The sequence below is a fragment of the Kwoniella dendrophila genome, chromosome 8 (assembly GCF_036810415.1).
Source record: "Kwoniella dendrophila CBS 6074 chromosome 8, complete sequence".
NCBI classification, from domain to species: Eukaryota; Fungi; Basidiomycota; class Tremellomycetes; order Tremellales; family Cryptococcaceae; genus Kwoniella; species Kwoniella dendrophila.
In genome coordinates this window covers 1,462,079-1,481,223 of record NC_089483.1, presented here as the reverse complement: position 1 = coordinate 1,481,223, position 19,145 = coordinate 1,462,079, and the positions used below count along the sequence as shown (strand labels likewise).

General features: G+C 36.0%; 7 protein-coding genes across 7 annotated transcripts; 4 read left to right on the top strand and 3 right to left on the bottom strand.

Moving 5' to 3' along the window:
- Positions 1 to 279: 279 nt before the first annotated feature.
- L201_006367 (uncharacterized protein) lies at positions 280 to 2,012 on the top strand (the record flags this gene model as incomplete). Its single annotated transcript, XM_066222086.1, has 6 exons — positions 280 to 518; positions 620 to 835; positions 936 to 1,141; positions 1,264 to 1,568; positions 1,676 to 1,828; positions 1,917 to 2,012. 6 exons carry the CDS (start codon positions 280 to 282, stop codon positions 2,010 to 2,012), a joined length of 1,215 nt encoding a protein of 404 aa, XP_066078183.1.
- Positions 2,013 to 2,516: 504 nt separating this feature from the next.
- L201_006366 (uncharacterized protein) lies at positions 2,517 to 5,129 on the top strand (the record flags this gene model as incomplete). Its single annotated transcript, XM_066222085.1, has 12 exons — positions 2,517 to 2,639; positions 2,716 to 2,774; positions 2,845 to 2,862; positions 3,010 to 3,171; positions 3,274 to 3,449; positions 3,557 to 3,718; positions 3,773 to 3,884; positions 3,959 to 4,071; positions 4,130 to 4,166; positions 4,228 to 4,482; positions 4,575 to 4,780; positions 4,849 to 5,129. 12 exons carry the CDS (start codon positions 2,517 to 2,519, stop codon positions 5,127 to 5,129), a joined length of 1,704 nt encoding a protein of 567 aa, XP_066078182.1.
- Positions 5,130 to 6,767: 1,638 nt separating this feature from the next.
- Positions 6,768 to 9,673, bottom strand: L201_006365 (mitochondrial Rho GTPase 1; the record flags this gene model as incomplete). Its single annotated transcript, XM_066222084.1, has 12 exons — positions 6,768 to 6,960; positions 7,050 to 7,246; positions 7,330 to 7,461; positions 7,542 to 8,136; positions 8,189 to 8,511; positions 8,569 to 8,670; positions 8,722 to 8,841; positions 8,905 to 9,006; positions 9,065 to 9,207; positions 9,290 to 9,371; positions 9,478 to 9,536; positions 9,631 to 9,673. 12 exons carry the CDS (start codon positions 9,671 to 9,673, stop codon positions 6,768 to 6,770), a joined length of 2,091 nt encoding a protein of 696 aa, XP_066078181.1.
- A 513-nt stretch (positions 9,674 to 10,186) lies between these two features.
- Positions 10,187 to 11,992, top strand: L201_006364 (uncharacterized protein; the record flags this gene model as incomplete). The annotated part of the gene is made up of 5 exons (XM_066222083.1): positions 10,187 to 10,229; positions 10,299 to 10,681; positions 10,753 to 10,873; positions 10,960 to 11,834; positions 11,894 to 11,992. 5 exons carry the CDS (start codon positions 10,187 to 10,189, stop codon positions 11,990 to 11,992), a joined length of 1,521 nt encoding a protein of 506 aa, XP_066078180.1.
- A 386-nt stretch (positions 11,993 to 12,378) lies between these two features.
- L201_006363 (uncharacterized protein) lies at positions 12,379 to 14,107 on the bottom strand (the record flags this gene model as incomplete). Its single annotated transcript, XM_066222082.1, has 5 exons — positions 12,379 to 12,448; positions 12,520 to 12,599; positions 12,687 to 12,767; positions 12,866 to 12,995; positions 13,107 to 14,107. 5 exons carry the CDS (start codon positions 14,105 to 14,107, stop codon positions 12,379 to 12,381), a joined length of 1,362 nt encoding a protein of 453 aa, XP_066078179.1.
- Positions 14,108 to 15,823: 1,716 nt separating this feature from the next.
- L201_006362 (uncharacterized protein) lies at positions 15,824 to 16,525 on the top strand (the record flags this gene model as incomplete). The annotated part of the gene is made up of 3 exons (XM_066222081.1): positions 15,824 to 16,151; positions 16,255 to 16,330; positions 16,399 to 16,525. 3 exons carry the CDS (start codon positions 15,824 to 15,826, stop codon positions 16,523 to 16,525), a joined length of 531 nt encoding a protein of 176 aa, XP_066078178.1.
- Positions 16,526 to 16,750: 225 nt separating this feature from the next.
- L201_006361 (uncharacterized protein) lies at positions 16,751 to 18,592 on the bottom strand (the record flags this gene model as incomplete). Its single annotated transcript, XM_066222080.1, has 6 exons — positions 16,751 to 17,932; positions 18,012 to 18,179; positions 18,247 to 18,285; positions 18,367 to 18,402; positions 18,455 to 18,484; positions 18,536 to 18,592. 6 exons carry the CDS (start codon positions 18,590 to 18,592, stop codon positions 16,751 to 16,753), a joined length of 1,512 nt encoding a protein of 503 aa, XP_066078177.1.
- Between the last annotated feature and the right edge of the window lie 553 nt (positions 18,593 to 19,145).

Here is a 19,145-nt window from a genome sequence, read left to right as displayed (position 1 = left end):
GACGTCAGGCTTATTCAGCTGTTGTGTGTGAGAAAGTCTATTAAAGTACAGTCTAGTCTAGTCAACCGTTATATACGTATCAAGGATAACAGTATATATATATATATTATATATAAACGCTATATATAGACGAGAACGTTTTTTTGCATCTTCAATCTGCTGTCAACGTTAATATAACCGTTTGGAGCAAAACGATAAAAGCAAAAACACTCAAACTCCCAACTTATCAAGTTACTTTACTGTACCGGAAAACTTACAAGGTGAACAATTCCCCCCAAAATGTCATATTCTAATCCACCTTTCAAACCAACAATTTCATTAGAACCTTTCAAAATATCAATTCCAGACAAAGATTTAGAAGATTTGAAAATTTTGATTGGGTTATCAAGATTACCTAAAGAAACTTATGAAAATAAAAATACTGAACCTAATAGATTTAATAAACAGAATAATAATTTTGGTGTAAGTAGAAAATGGTTAGATGAAACTAGAACTTATTGGGTTGATCAATACGATTGGTATGTCGTTCTATCGTGAAACATCATTCATCCATGTTATGCGTATCTCATCGAATAAATGTATGACTGACCGGATCTAATATTTGATTGTATTCCTATAGGAGAAAACAAGAATCACGTATAAATTCACAACCAGCTTTCACAGCTCAAGTCAAAAATAAAGATGGGCTAGAATATAAAATTCATTTTGCAGCTTTATTTTCAAATAAAAAAGATGCAATTCCAATTATATTGAGTCATGGTTGGCCAGGATCATTTATTGAATTTTTACCTATTATGGAACATGTTCGAGAACAATATAATCCTGATAGTTTACCGTAAGTCTGCTCTGCTTCCCATTGAACATCGGACGAATGGAAGAACCGGTCTGAATTGATGCTGATGAGATTATACTGACCGATTATACCTATGATGTAGATATCACCTTATATTCCCTTCTTCACCAGGCTACTTATTCTCCGATTCACCTCCTACAGATCGTGAATTCTCAGTCAAAGATATCGGTTATTTATATGATCAATTGATGAAAGGTTTAGGATTCGGTGATGCTTATATAGCTCAAGGGGGAGATGTAGGCAGTTTCATCACAAATGAATTAGGTATGAGTTATGATGGGTGCAAGGGTGAGTAATTGACGTTTACAGTCGCAAAAATTCATACGAGTAGAACTGGGCGTCGTTTTTGACAACAAGCTAGAACGGCCAAGGCTGACAGATATCTCATATGCGAATACAATACCTAATAGCTATTCATCTAAATATGAGAAAATTCTCACAACCTCCACCTGGAACACAAGAATCATCAAAACCATTTGGAATTCCAGAAATGCTTGAACATTTTCAATTATATGGATATAATTTGGAACATGCTACAAGACCATCAACAATTGGTTTAGTTGTAGGTTCAAATCCAATTAGTTTATTATGTTGGATTGGTGAAAAGTTATTAGAGTGGTCAGATGAAAATCCGTCAATAGATACTATATTAACCTTTATTAGTTTATATTGGTTTACTGATACGTTTCCTTCATCGATTTATACTTATCGATATGTGAGTGATCAATCCATTATTGTTTCACCCTTATGTTGGGCGGAAATTCCTATTACATACATTGTTGTTCACCGTGAATGGTTTGTTGACTGTTGACCTATATATAGGGTTTCGGTTCAAAAAGAGATGTAAAATCTGCTGAAAATGAGTATCAACACACACCAACTGGATATACATATCATCCAAAGGAAATCACACCTGTACCTGTACATTGGGTGAAAACTGCTCATAATTTAGTTTGGAGTAAAGAGTATGAATCGGTAAGTTGGGCTAGAATATGTCAGGATTGCTTTCTACTGTGATGAAGACTGCATGAAGCTGATTCTGATTCCATCATGATCATTGCAGGGAGGTCATTTCGCTGCTCTTGAAAAACCTGAAAGGCTATGGGGTGATGTAGAAGAGTTTGTTAAGCAAGTTTGGCCAAATGATTCATCGGAATAAGGAATATTCCAAGTTTCGTGAAAGAAACAGAACTGAGAGAGTTCAGGTGTATTGTACAGGAAATGGTATGACCTAATTGTATAAGTTGTAATAATATCCATCTCACGATATCTCATATATGTCACTTGTTATACGAATGGGCGTAAAGAATTCATGAATCATCGTAACTTACCAGAAACTTGGCAAAGAAAAGTTCCCGGTTATGCCGTTACTTTCCACGTGATTTGCCCTGAGCGGGAATTTAATTCAAGTGTTTTTGGTATATATATGTTTTGGATGTAAACACAGCCACGAAAGCCTTGGCCTATTTGTTAATATAATATTCAAACATTTGTATTCTTGACCTTCTTCATCATTCAAATATATAATAACTAACCACACCAGTCTTAACAGCTCAACGCATTTACCTGTTCAATTCAATTCAGGAAGATCAGTACTTCAAGAACACCTCAATTGAGGAGCAAACAACGAACAAAGAAGAGTTAGATTGGAATCTGAACAAAGATGAAATTCTCATTGATCCCTCTATTGGGTTTAACATTCCTTTCTTTAACCAACGCTTTACCTAAAATCACAAGAACAGGTAAATATCTATATGATGAGAGTGGAAGTAGGTTTTATATAAAGGTGAATATAATCGTACAATCTCATTGCTTAGATTTCTGTCATGAACTGATCGAGAGATGTTTAACAATACATACAGGGTGTAGCTTATCAACCTCAAGGTGAAGCTGCTGCTTCATCAGAAGCAAACACTGCAAAGTGAGTATATGTGAGCTAATAAATATTGAGATATATATGCTAATACTCTTCATTGTGACATTTAATATAGTGGTGGTTTCCCAGAACCGTAAGTAACATATTATCAGAACTTGTTTGCCACCTATCATCATCATCCAATCTGCAGAATCTTCCTCCTTTGTCTTTGCCAAGCATTGGCATACTTTTAGCTCACACATGACTGATTTCGATCCTGCCTTGGCTGTTCTTCCTACAGATCATCATTCCATGATCCATTATCATCTTCAACAAATTGTACAAGAGATTTACCATATTTAAAACAATTAGGTGTAAATTCAGTTCGAGTTTATTCAGTTAATAGTTCTTTGAATCATGATGAATGTATGAAAACTTTTAGTGATAATGGTATTTACGTTTTGTGAGTTTATAAATTGATTTACATCATATCTTGATTTATTTAACTAGAAAATGTTGTCATCCTTAATGTCTATCAAACTAATTTACACTATTGTGGTTATAGGTTGGATGTCTCTTTACCTCTTAATGGATCGATAGATAGATCCTCACCTTCTTGGTCAACTAATTTACTCAACGAATATATCTCAACAATTGACGCTTTTAGAAATTATGATAATATATTAGGATTTAATATTGGTAATGAAGTTATCACTCAAGTTAGTAATACAAATGCTGGACGTGAGTTATTCTTTTCTCTCATCTAGCTTCCTCTACAGTATACTATCAAATTCTTTTCGCTTCTTCTTGCTGAAATGACAAAGGCTAACATTCCCCCATTCATATAGCATACGTTAAAGCTGCTGCAAGAGATATCAAAGCGTACCTTAAATCCGTTGGATCTTCCTCCCTTGTAGGATATTCAGCTACAGATGGTGATGCAGATTTCAGAAACTCATTAGCTGAATACTTGACTTGTGGTTCTGAAGATATCACTGTTGACCTATATGGTGAGTTGAGTATCCCTTCATCGTTACATGTAGAGTAGCTAACAATAGAGATAGGATTGAATAACTATGAGTGGTGTGGAAATGCTTCTTACAATAATTCAGGATGGAATACGATCGTTCAAGGTTTCCAGAATATCCCAGTCGCTACCTATATGTCCGAATATGGGTAAGTCGATCCTCTTCCAAGAAGGCTCAACGTCAAGAAGGACATATGAATCTGATATTTTGATTCATTCATAGGTGTATCTTCCAACCCCCTCGATTGTGGACAGAAGTTGCCGCTCTTTTCAGTACTCCTGTATCTGACGTTTTTAGTGGTGGTGTAGCTTTCAGTTATTTCCCTACCTCTGACGGTGAGCCACTTGATACTGTTGCTTGGGCAGAAGAACAAGCTGACGGTCTACACTTCAGGCTATGGTATGGTTACAATCTCCTCCGATGGCAATGCGTGAGTCGTATAGCAAAATGATGTTAAACCAAAAATACTGATCTTGGTGTCATATCAATAGCGTAACAACCTCGGACGACTTCACTCGACTAGCCACTCAATACAACGCTACCGCACCACCAAACTCACCAGCTAAATCATCTGTAACAGCAGGTCAGACCACATGTCCAAATGAATCAGCTTCATTAGTTGCTTCCAACAATTTACCACCTACACCTAACGAAGAAGTATGTAATTGTATTAACCAAAAGGCTTTGTCATGTTTGGTGAGATCAAGTACCGCTAATTCACCTACTATCGTTGGAGATCTGTTGAAGTAAGTTAAAACTTTTGTCATCAAAAGTCCACTACACTTTGAACCCTCCATCTGTCGTGATCAGTGTTGCTGACGGTAATTGACCAATATAGCTATGCTTGTCAACTTCTCGGAACATCAACAAATGGAACAGCATCATGTGACCCTATCGGCGGTAATGGTACTGCAGGTACATATGGGGAATTATCATATTGTTCACCAGCAATCAAATTGTCTTATGCCATGTCAGCATATTACGAATTTAATCCTATAGATTCATCATGTGATTTTGCAGGAAACGCTACCTTGAGTCCTACTAGTGAGTTGTTCATCTCTCCTCTCCTTTACAAATTGTCAAATATACTAACAAACTTGAATTGATTGTAGGACCAAATACAGCACAAGATGCATCATCAGCAGCATCCCAGTGTCTTTCATCTGAACCATCTGGTGGTGTATTTACACCTTCTGCTGTGGCTGGAGGATCAAGTTCGAGTAAAACTTCTGCTTCACCAAGTGGTAGCAAAACAAGTGGATCATCAGCTTCAGGTTCATCTAACTCTAGTTCTGCTTCCTCAGGTGAACCAAGAACTATCTCTAGCGCAGCATGGTTTGGTGTGATAGGTTTAGTTGGTGCTATTGTGGGTGGTGGTTTAGCTGTTTTATGATAATGTTGGTTTGCGCAGTAGATTATACATCTAGTAAAGTCAGCTGTCGGTTTTAATGGACTTTTTCTATTTTCTCGTATTCATGTATGCGATAGCGCTGGTAATGTAGGATGAGTATTTTATAAGGACATTGTTAATATCGCATGAATCTTCTTTTATAATTCAACTAGATTACTCTTCCTGCCCTGTAGCTGGATCATGATTTTTCTCAGAGCAGAAGGATAATCTCAAGACACGTATTTTGGGGTATTTGTGATTCCAGCAATTCATTCCACCTCAGTTCTGGAATCATAGTATAGTACATACTCAACCACTGGAATGTATTTTTGACATCACAACTACTGATAAAAACCTACCACTTTCTGAGTTTATCGAAGAAATAACCAGATTATTGTAGGAAAGAGAAAGTATAATTAACCAATAAGAATATGGGTAATAGGAAGAAGTAAAGAGCTGCATAAGTCGTAACTTGAAGTCAGCGACGAAATCGGATCCGATATATAAGAAAACTACAGTATGATATAAAACAAATCAACAGACCCCTGAAGAAGATATTTATTCTTTCTTGTGAAAGTATAAAAAGTGAAATATTAAGAGATAAAAAAAAAAAAAACCAAAGGATGTCCATGGTTACAAAAGAAGAAGAACTTGAAAATTTACCTATAGGATACAGACGTACGCTACGAGTACACCAAGTTCAGGAATGAATTTCAAAACATAAGTTACTTTAGATTTGAAATTTGAAGCCCTATGAGAAAAACATTGGTAGGGAAAAAAAAAATGAGTTGAGTTTTTGGTAATTACAGTATGTTGAATGAATGGTTAAAAGAAAGAAGTAAAAGTAGTTTGATAATTTGTAAGTAAATTTGTTTGTTTTTTTCTATTTTTGTTTAATGTACCGTACTAAATATACAGTATAAGAATGTTTGTTCAAGAGTCTTGACTGATGGTGTCTTCATGACCTGCTTACCTTGTCCTGATATGAATTGAGTCATGTTTCATCTTTTACTGTAGAAACGATATATTTGTATTCCATCCTCATCGTTCAATACCTTCAATGATACCTTTCAATACGTATCTATTTGTTCGTAGTGTGTGTGTGTGCTGGGTTAATCGTATTGTGCTAACAATATCATCGATACGAGTATAACAAATGGGTGCAATCATCTAAATTGTACGAAACCTTTCGAAAGCACTTGTATAATAATGAAAAACTGAAATTACAGCCTATTCCCTTGAAATATATACGCTAATAAAAGGTGGAGAGCAAATCAAAAGAAAAGTTATACAGTATCAAGATATCTTTAGTTACCAATTGAGTAAATCAACCAAACTTGATGAAACGAGAAACCAATCAATTATATCGAATTACCAAAGTAGATTCGTAAACAATAAATGTTCGCAGTTATGTATATATATGTATATACTTAATTCCTATCTGTCAGATTTTCTTGGGGCGGAAAACGATGGACAATAAATGATCTTGAATAATGCATGATGTGATGCTAATATTGTCATTTACATATTACACTGCGCGATGAGTACTGAATGACGAGGAAAACCCTCAACATGCTAAAAACGTCGAGTGAACCATATTTTGATGATTGTGATCTTCACTTCTATGATTACAAAAGACCATTACTGCTGCTTGCCTATTCCACTCATTCTACTTAACCAGCCCCATATACCTCTTAATGTATATCCTTGATATCTCATCCAAATTCCTATAACAGCTGTAAATGTAGTCGTAGCCAGCGTCACAGAAGCTATCATTCTGACCCTTTGCGCGGGTGACATTGTTGATGAAGGTCCTCTTGCAAGGGAAGATGTTCTGATCGTAGCACAGAATGGAAACATTAGCATTTGGTTCATTTAACAATGGGGTATTCATCTTCTACCATACGATGAATATTGACTCACGGATTCAATGCAACTCTAGTTATAGCGACCCATAAATTTGGCATTGATCCTAATCTAGCACTTACCGCCATTGGAGCAGGTAAACCTAATCTTCTACAATACGAATCAGGTTGAACTTCATGACGTTGTTGAGCTAAATCTAAATCTGATTTCGTAGCTACGAATATTGCTGGTATATGATCTAACGAATATTGTTGCTGAATCAGAGGATAATCATCAGTAAAACGATTTGAATATATAATTGGAATATGGTACAAATCGGCTGAAATACTCAACTCACCCTTAGATTCGATATATACGAAAATGAATTGGTATCACTTGAATCATGTACATATATTATAACATCTGCCATATCTAACTTTTTGGAATTCCTCAAAGTTTCAGATTCATATTTTGAACCGAATTCTTGTAACTAAGGAAGGAAAGAAAGAAAGAATTTGTGTCATATTAGTAAGTTACTTATACAAGTAAAATACCAAATACTGTACTTACCACCAAGTATTTCTCAGCACCTTCAATTTCAACAGAATTGACTACACTTAAAACTTTTGTTGTTGGTTCATAACTACCTTCATCACTATTCAATCCACCTTTAAAACCTTTATTGACAAACGATCTCAATAAACTTGTTTTACCTGAACCAGTTGCACCTAAGACATAACATAAAAAGACTGATCTTGTGATTTTCTTTTGTCTTCTATCTTGTTTTCTTGGTTTTGTTATATGTAATGCTGTTGTTTGTGAGTTATTACTATTTGGTGATATTCCTGGTATAGAAGAATATCCTAAATATGCTAAATAATTTAATGTTAATTTGTAATCTAATAAAGTTGTCATTGACCATTGTGCTAACCATCCTTGTAATGTAACTCTACCCATATCATCTGTTATTGTTGTATCAGGAAATCCACTAGATTGTAATGAAGTAGAAGACCATGGATTTCCAGGTGATGTTGAAAATAAATCATCTAATTCAGTTTGTGATAATGCTCCATCTTGATCCTTATCATACGCTTCAAATATGTCAGTTAAAAACTGATTTCCTAATGGTGATAATTCTACTGAACAGTCGTATGGTACGTCGAATCTGGTGATCGTGGTTAGTGACTCGCCAGGTTAACTGGTGTTGGGTGACTCACTTAGGCGTTAAAAAGTCTTCTCGGAGATCCAACCCCTCACCATAACCAAATTTCCTCAGAACTGTCCAAGTAGTTTCCATCCTACCTTGCTGTATAAATATGGTGTGTAGATACAAAAATCCTAATTCCGTTATTCCTTCTCCTGGTGGTGACAACGAAGGCGGCGATTGTCCCAACTGACCGTAACTAGAATCTCGCGGTAAAGGCGTTGATGGAACGGAATAGGTGGGAACGGGTAGCACAGTGGAAGGGTCATAGGATCGGACAAGGTCAAGAATACCTTCGAGTTCTTGGTATTGGAGTGGAGTGGAGAAGCATTTTTGCTAAGAAAATGATGAGTGAGCTAGGTCTTTGATATAGAAGCGTTCAGGTTAGCTCACCTGGAATTGGTTCAGCTCAACTGCATTCAACAACCCATCTTTATCTACATCCGATATTTTGAATATACGTTTCAAAGCTTCTAGGCATTTTGGTTTCAGTGTCTATACAAGCGTGTTAGCTTGACATTGATGATGTAGTCTGACATATCTTACATGTTCTCGAGAGTCATATAACGGCGCTGTGGGATGCAAGACTGCTTTTTGAGCAAAGTAGAATACTTCTGATACGTTCAACGGTAACAACGCAGAACACTCGACGACAGTTTCGACTTCCTATACGACTGTTTGATAAGCTACTTTGTAATCATGATGACCTGTATGTAAACGCCAGCTTACCTTGAATTCTCTCATTATAGGCGCTATCTCATCTTCTAAACCTTGATTCGTCACCTGACCACCTCTCAAATCTATCTTATTGCCTACCAGTATAACAGGTACCTGTATTTCATATGTTAGCTATGACTCATGCTGAGGCAGCGTGTAGTTGATAGCTCACATTAACACCTTCTCTCCTAAATAACGGTAACCAATATTCTGCTACTCTATCAAAACTAGTTGGTTCCGATATACTATATACTAAACATATCACATGTGCTCTTGTCAATTGTGATAAAAGGTGTGCTCGTGATCGTGGGTTGGCTATGGAGATTTCAACAACAGTTTTAGCACGTCAACCTCTTAGGCTTAATAAGTAGATCCTTAGAAGGAGGTTCTGATTTACATGATGTATCTACTATTGAAGTGGTAACATTTTCAGGTGTAACTTCTGGCGGTATCGTTACTTCCGGTACGACATGTTGTACCTTTAATCCAAAAAAGGAAAGATCAGTTCTCAGCTTTTATATGACACCAGACATACAAATACAACGAGGATAAGTCGTGTTGATGACAACCAATCAATGAACTTACATTATTAACGAATGATTCTTTGATTAAAGATGTTATTATCGATGATTTTCCCACTCCATCTATAATTTAATGCATAAAACATTGTCAATCGCATGATCTTCCCCTTCGAGCTACCTCATTAGTGTAGATGGTTATCATTACACCTTTACTCACCATCACCGACTACAACTATTCTCACAAGATCACGTCGGGGCATACCGGCTTTATAACCAAAATCCAAATTTCTGAAAAAGTCAATGCGCGATTATTGATTGTATGTTGAAGTGTTTCTAAGTGTATCGTTATTTCGATAGTCCTTTTCTTCAGTACTCGATATCTTCTGATGGTGTATACAAGGACTTTATGGTTGAGACGATGATATTGATGTTATGCGATGCTACGATGTTATCTAAAACAAAACAGAAACGAATCAATGTCAAATGTCAAAATATCAAAATAAGGAATTTGAGATTAACCATAAATAAAGAATATTGGTATAGTGAATAGCGCACTGGGCCGACACTGTACGCGGCGCGGCATACCATACAGTTGGAATTTGATCCCGTTGATTTCCGAGACTACGCGTATGGTGTATGTTATATGGGGATGATATTGACAAAGGGTGGCAATGGTAAGATATCTTGATAATAACAACAACAATATTGTTGTTTTCAATCTTTGCATCTACAACTCGAATGAACAAATTAACAACAGTATAGCATCAAACAGCATGACATCAAATGCAAGACCACAATCAGTCAGGGGTTTATATAGTGAGTGATATCACATAATTACACATCCATACGACCATGAAATTGACCTTTCATCTTTCACGTTCTCAGCACCCCCAGCTGAAGAATGGGTATTTTTACCACCGTCATCATCATCATCATCATCATCATCATCAAATTCTTCTAATCTTTCTTCATCATCTGGATCGACTAAATCAACAGCACCACCATCACATTTACCTTCAACATTCGGATCAACTATAGATGATTCTACAGGAGATGATAATTTAGCTTTACCAATGATGGGTAAACCATTCAATTTATTTTTATCTGAATATTTAACAACAGCTTTAGGTATGCCTTTTGAAGTTGGTAAAACTTTATTACAAGTTGAATATAGACCTAGGAAAAAATTTGATACACAGATTGAAAATGAATTATCATTAGATGAGTTTTTAAAGGAAAAAGAAGAATTCGAATTACAAGATGATCAAGTGAGTTATTGTTAACATTCCTATGTCGATTATTTGCTGACTTGCTTCGTCGCTGTGTTGTTCATTTATAGATAAGTAATCCAGAAGAAGCAGATATGTATTTCTCAGATAGATTAGCTCAACCTCCTGCACCCCTTATTCCACCTCCAGAACTTATAGAAGAAACTGACGCTTCGGGATATTTACCTGATCGTGAGTTTAATACTTCTTTGCCAATTATGTCGAATTGGCTCATTGATATCAGTTGATTCTGAACCCACCCATATTTCTTTGTATAGTCCACCCTACATGGCTTTTAAACGATGATCCAGAAGTATCAAGAGGAAATGGAGTTTGGGGAATGATTCGTCGAATTAGACATACACCTTCAGAAGGTTTACCAGGATTATGGAAATCGCAATTAATTTCAACCATACATTCATTTTTATCAAATCAATTACAACCTTCAATACATTCATTTATAATTTTATTATTGCCTTCAAATAATAATTATTATAATAATGATAATATATCTTTATTAGATATAAGTTTAACTGCATTACCAAATCCAACTATACCATTAATTTTACAAGTTTTATCATCAAGTTTAACACATTTATTATTATCTCCATTAGAATTAATTAGAACAAGATTAATTATTCAACCTACTTCTCATTTTTCTTCAAAATCTTCAATAACAATATTTAAAGATTTAATTGAATTTGAAGGTGGATTTTCAAATTTATATTTAAATTCAAATTTATTTTTACCAACAATTTTAGAACATACAATTAGACCTTTATTAACTTTATCAATACCTTTATTAATTGAAAGACAATTTAAAATTTCACAAGATTTATCACCAATCACATATTCTATATTAGATTTATCTTTAGGTTTAGGTTCTTTATTAATTTTATTACCTATTGAAACTGTAAGAAAAAGATTACAAATACAATATCGTTATAATACTACTACCCATCGTCATCATAATAACAAAGGAAAAAATAATGAATTAAAATCAATAGTTAGGTTAAGGGAAAAACAATATATAGGTATAATTGAAACTATTTGGAGAATAACAAAAGAAGAAACTGGTGTAAGAAGGAAAAGAAAAATGTCTGAAAAAGATGAAGGTGGTTGGTTTAGTGGTATAAGACAATTATATAGAGGGGTGAGTGTACATCTATTGAATTTTGAAAATGTTAAACTAACGCACTTGACTCTGATTAGTTCGGTATGGCTGCTACTGCTCATATGACAGTTTTCAGTCTGGGTCTAGTTAGTCAATTGTTATCAGGAAATGATGGTGGTGGATGGAAAGAAATTTAAGTTTTGATGAGGGGAATGAGATAGGTCCTCTCGTTTTTCTTGTTCACGAGGATAACTTAAAATCATTTGCAGTACAAGGTGTTCTCTATTTCATATATTTGTACGAGTCATTGAATTAATCAAGTTAAAACAGGATATATAACCGGTCAACCAAATAATGTATCTTTATATTTATGCAAGTTAGTGATTTTGGGAAAAAAATATTCATCATATCAATGCATCATTCATTAAAGTTGAGTTACGTTCAAAATATATATACATAATATCTAAAATACTTATTTCACTTCCTTTCTTCTCCTTCTTCTTCTTCTTCTTCCTTTATTCGAATTCATCTTGAATTTAATTACGCAAACACTCCACTAGTCACCAATCATTCATATATGTTCCTACCATCGTGAACCTAATCCACCAAATGGTATATTTCTTTTCACACTTCTCCCCGCCATACTAGGCATACTATTTAGGTTCAAATGCATCATAAGCGATTGTTTACACTTTTGGTAAAAGCGAAAACCAGTCAAACTTACAAAGTGATAGGGAAATAAGCACACATCAAAGAATCACCATCTAATCCATTTGTCATATTGAATGTTAATTGGTCGAACCGCTAAATGGTGAACGATCAGATATTGCTACCGTTAGTAAAGTCGATTTGATTCAATTGACTTATGAGACGTAGAAGACTAATACTCACGTTATTTAAGGTTTGGAAGTTATAAGTGTAAATCTGAGTTTCATCTTTCTTAATTGGACATGTTGTATATTGACATGCGTCCTAAGCACAGCAGTCAGATATTAGTAAACAATCATTATGTGATAACATTCCATATATCAACACAGTATCGATTTTTTTTAACTCTCGAAAAAGCTTACAAAGGCTTGTCCTGGATAAGTGAAATACTCTTCTTGCCCATCTGAAATAGTTTTATCTCTTGCTAATAGATTTGATCTAGGTGAGACTGAATCTTGTGGTGAAACGTATGATAAACTTATTGTATAGTTCCTGTAAACATTCATGATATTAGCTTTTTTTTCCTCTTTTTCTCCGGTTTGGTTTTATCAGAACTCGTCATGAGGGCAAAAACATAGACAAAATGAATACTGGTATACTCACTTTCCAGATTGGAAATGACAAGGATCTAAGATAGTTCCTTTACCACCTTCACAAGGTTCAATCTTGATTTCAGTTATTGTGCCTTTTGTTTCTGAACAATGTTTATATCTAATTTTTTTACCTTTCTTCGTGCTATCTGTCTCGGTAGGCGTTGATGCTGACGAGGTTGAAGTGGAAGTTGGCATTCCAGCAGCATTTATACTGTCATTTGTGGAAGTTGAGGTTTGAGCTGGTGTAGAGGAGGTTGTAGCTGAAGCTGACCAATTTGTGATCGTACCTGAGAAAATAGATGTAGGTGAAGAGGTAATTGTTGGACCAGAAGTTATAGATGAACCAGTTATAGATCCCGTATTGAGAGCAGCTTCTGTTATAGCTAACGTAGGATTGCCAGTAATAGCTGCTGCCTCAGCAGTAATAGGGACAGTAGGATCACCAGTGATAGCAGCAGCAGTGATTGCAGCAGCGGTAATATCCATATTCACCCCAACCATTGAGACTGATGTGGGTTGTAATAGTGAATCTCCAGGATATTCAGCCATCGTAATTGACATAGTAGGAATAGGTGAAGCAGATTCGACATTGTTATCGGAAACGTTTTCAGCTATCATTCCATCATCTATGTTACCTTCATCGATCTCTTGAATGTTGGCTTTATCCGTTGATTTTGGATTACTACCTTGATTTTGATTTTGAGCAATCAAAGTTTGTGGCACAGTATTAATCTGCCATAAAGAAGGTATAGCTGAGGGTTTAGGTGTAGGTTGAGAATTTATTATACTAACCATATTATCATCTTCTATTGTAGCGGTTGATGTAGGTATAGTAGAAGGATCATTCGTGACAGATATAGTATTAAGAGAAGGTGGTAAATCTAATAAACCTTGTCTACGTAATAAAGCAGGTAAAGGTAATTTGTTGGAGTTGGAAGTTTGATGAGGTAATCCAGAAGTTAAAGGTAAAGCTAATAAAGGTAAAAGTGGTAACAAAGCGGAAGTGTACATTCTGATTAGATTGATTATTTTGGTTTTTGATGAATTTCAGAAGTTGAATGAAGCGATAAATACTATAATGGGAATTTGACCGATCAACGGTGTCTTGTTATCCGCTTGTTATTATAGATAGGTATGGGGTTTGAGAAGGGGGGAGAAGGGGGCCAAAGTGAGGGGCGAAGCGGGGATGAAGGGATGTAAACTTGGTTGAGTATAAGTAATAGAGCGATCAAAGTGTCACCTGGACTTCTATCTATATGAGGTATCAAACCTCTTTTTTGTGCTATTGGTGATCACGAAAAGAAAAGCTTGGAGGTGAAGACTAAGTGTCAAAAACATTTCTGAATTGGATATATATATATATCATATATATACTCATCTTGATGTGACCGCATAATTAGACAGCAATCTTGAGGCGATATTGGATGCATGTGACATACCAAAATTCCTGCGGTAGATAAGACTCTAGGTATGTCTTAGAGCGAGATCATCTATTTTTCAATGTATCGTACGTAGGGTAGGTTCGGGACGAGGAATGCTTGTTTCCATCAGGCTGAATTGATATTTGTGGTTATCGCGGTATCAGTTTGATTTTTATTGGTTTTAGAGTTTCGTATATTTGTTGCGCTCCTTAGGCGGAGATCAGATTCATGGTGTATGATGTTACCTTGATCAAGCCGTATGATCTTTATTCTTCGCCTGTTTGGTGACGTGCACTGATATTTGATTATTTTGATATGAAAGGCGATATGATATTGTACAGTGAAGCTGCTAAGCCAGTACGCTTCGTGTTGAGCTGATTTAGAATGGTATCGGTCCATAAGCTTCACATTGACCTTGACATTCCTTAAATGTCCTATTACATTCTCTTGTGTTTCTTGATTCTTCACATTGATTACATCTAATACCTTCTCTACAGAATGCTAAAAAGGTATAATGGATATTAGAATCAGCGATTTATTGGATTTGCGTTAATCATTCCTACCTTGAATAGATACATCTTAATAATGAGCTGATGCACTGAATGGAACAAGGTTAGACTCACGCTTGGACCCTATCTTACCTATTGGATTTCTCCAATCACCATCCTTAACGCATCTTACATCGAAATTCGGACAAATCCCTTTAAATGTGTTTTGGACCAATTCAATAGCTTGTATTTCCGTGGAAGGTAACGCCAGAGCAAAGGTAAGGTAAATAGATAGTATAAAAAGTATATATCTCATCTTATTGTAGTCATATGCGAGTTTACCTATTGTGTGCAGAAGAAAGAAGAAGAAGAAGAATGCGTGGGTTGACATAATCCAAGGTCATCTTTCCTATCTCTAAGATAGATCATGTCATCGCTCTGAAGGATGACCATCTCGGGGATCACCGTTTCCCGAATGGATATATATATATTTTATATATGAATATTGTTTTATCGCTTAACAATGCCTATCAGCGCTAAAGCGCGATCGCGCGTAGTATGAGCGTGTAAGCATCAAACAACATTACACAAATAGAAATCTCATTTTGCCTATACAAAATAATAGTAATATCATGCTGAACATCAGCATACTCCTCCGATTGATTCCACTCAAAATAACAACATCAAAACAGAACGCGAGAACAACAGTATAAATGTATAAATAGCACAAGACGAAATCATTCCATCAACTAAGAACTAAGAAACAGCTGAATCACAATTCCCTTCACTCCATCTTTTCATATTTGTGCTGTAACAACATGCCAGGTTCAATACCCGAACCAAAGATGAACAAATTAATCACATCCTTACATCTAATCCCACAACTACCTGAGATCTACTCATTCTTCTATCCTTTATCGATAATACCATTGATCACTCCAGAGTTATATTCGAAATATCCTTTTTTCAGCGTCACAAGAGAATTAGATGGTGTGACTATCGTAGCTGGTTTACCTCAAGGTGAAAAAGGTGTTGTAGTAGATGGTCAAGTTAGATCTTTGATTGAATTTGAAAAACATGATGTTGATTCTGGTAGATGGTTCGGTCCTTGGAAAGCTATCAAAATTAGAGGTCCTTTATATCTTGGTAAGTCCAAATGAGGAAATATGTACATAGCGCATCTTCAGTCAATTAGGCAAAAATGGTCGATAAAGAAAGTTGAAGCTGATGGACAATCAATTATAATTAGGTTTAACTGGTATATTACATGAATTTTTAACTCCATTGAGAAAAGCCGAAATTAATATATATGCGATATCCACATGGTTAGCAATCTACTCTTCGACTCAATAGCTGTCATATCGGACTTGACTGACTTGGGACACGTTGATAGGCCAACTGATTACATTCTCGTACCAGCTGAAAAATTGGAAAGAGCTTTGACAGTATTGAGAGAAGATGGATGGATGGTCATTCAACCTAACGAGAAAACTGAGTTATACTCCAAGACACAGCGTTAGAATCCATCCTCAAAAGTTTGATCACGATTTATCAATTTATCAAGTATATATATATATATGGCTTGTCCGACTTGTCATACATACTGTATCGTTTCCCACCGTTCTGTCTTGGCGTATCTTGTAGACGTAATAAACATAGGTTTTCATATAAATAGATGCGTCACTTTATAAGCGAACTGTTAGACATTTGACCATACAAAGACGTTGGTCTCTTCATTTTCTTTCTCAGCTCTTCTTTCCCTCCTTCTCTCGCTCTACTTTCAACTCTTCCGCTAATTGTATATCATAATAATCGAAAATTGACATATTAACTTGATTGTACACCGATAAACAATTATATTCTCTATTTTCGTATACAAATAATTTCTCGAGAATTCGAGTATGCATGGATATTTGTTCTAGTTCTTCATTCATTTCCACCTTATTTTTTTTTGTTTTGAACGATTCCTTATATGATGATAGTTTACATAACTCTTGACTGATTTCCTCCCATAACCAATACCATCTAACTACCATTTTCCTCCTGTTTTCACGTTGTTTATCACTTGAATCTTTGTGATTGATCGTATATATTTGTTCGTTTATTTTCTTGATATATTTGTCGTACTTTAATATATCAATGAGAGCTGCACCGCGGAGCAGGTTGAAATAGTGATCTGATTCTAATCGACTTGATTTCTCATATGACTGCTTGTATGTTGTAGGTGCTCGTACCAATGGTTGTCGCTTAAACATATGACGTAGCCCCAAATCTTCGAGCTTGTGAACCATCTTCGCCATTGAAACGCATTCACAGCTATTCAACTCTGCAATTCCAATAGAACCTGTCGTCTTCTTACTATCCTTGTGATTACACGATGTTTCCGGTTTATCCACAGACACTTGGTCCTGGTGGGATGTATAAGGTTTCCTCCGATTCAATAGAGCAGTAGGTAGATTTATGACTGCGGAATTTTGTCCGACGCGGCCCCCTGATCCTTCTCCTATTATAGCAGTAGTAGAAGGAGATTCCTTCAGGACCCTTTCGAGAGTGCCATCTTTCGAGCTTTCGGCTGCAATATCGTCCTTGTGATCCAATTTTTGTTGGTGAGATACCTCCTGATTACTAAGAGTTTGGATTGGGTTCGAATCCGATAATCTGTCTTCTGATTCGGAGCATGGCGATTCATCCCGATTAGCTTTGTCATTGATTGCGTGATGCACCTTGGAGAACTGTCCCAATAACTTCTCCATTTCATCCTTTTTCAATCTTAATAATTGAAAACTGAAAGTCCTTTCTTCTTCCGAAGTTGCAGTATTAATAGCTTGGTGACCTATTTCACGCATTCTTGCTGTAAAATCGGTCAAACTTCTGATTATAATATCGTGAATCTTGCTTAATGATTTCACGATACCTTCGATTTCGAGCTATAACCATATTCAATAATCTCGTCAGAGAAGCTTGATCATCGCATCATCAAGCGGGATTGGGTCGCGCTCAGCTCACCTTCCGTCTGTACAACTCCACCTCTTTCTCCCTTTGCTTTATTTCTTCCTCTTCTTGCTTTTGATAATCATCCACGAGGGAATCTGAGGGCCATGGTGGTGACTTGATCTCATCTCCCTTACCGTATGCGTCATGAACCCTTGGACTGCAGAAGGAAGACCCGCCTCTCTACAAACAATATGAATCAGCTTGAGCTCAATGAAGACAGCATCAGATTGAAAGACTTTGCTTGTACTTTTGCTCCATATTGGACATTATCAACATCGTCTGATGACTATGTATATTTGGTTAGCTGTATGAAGAATCACCATGAAGAGAGCTTTGCAGAGTGTCAGTTATAAAATGGTTCACTCACTTCGTCTGTAGCTCTTTCCTTCCTTTTCCTTCTCCCCTCACTTGCGAACTAACGGCAATCAATTTAAGCCCCGATTTACATAACTTACACCAGGCATAGCAGGAGATTCGGCAGATCGCTGCTATACTATTTAGTCCAGACTCCGTCGCAGGATAACAGCTGGGCTTACCCTCTCAGCTGTGGAGTTTAACGAGTCCGAAGGTGTTGCTTCATTGGCTGAGATCATCCTAGTCTACGAAGGAACGTCAGTATGACAGCTTGATTAACTTATTCTGGTTGGTTTGTCGATCTTAGTATATTATCGAAATATAAAGATTATCGGAAGTGAGAAGGAAGATGAGGAAGAAGTAAAAGAGAAAGTTGATGGAAGGAAGATAGCTGTGCATACGGTGGATGTTGATGGTTATTAGGGTTGATGATAGTTGACTGTACTTCAATATATGTCAATATACTGTTCATTGAGTATTATCGTTTTCCTCCATCTAATATTGATAATCATTTACGAAGATAGCATGTATGCATATCACCTAGGCGAGTGTCATGATGTATCTCATGCTTAAGGTGTTGATCAGTTGATATGTTGTTGTTATGCCGACGGAGAAGTTGATAACACAAAGTTAAGCAACTTGTATGAGATTATGGAAAATTGATACGAGAGTTGGGAATTTAACTTAAAGAACGGAAACACAATGATCAATCTACCGGTTCAACTTCACCCAACTAGGATAATTTGTAATACGTATTACGATTTTGCCGTCGTAATCAACATTGCAACATTA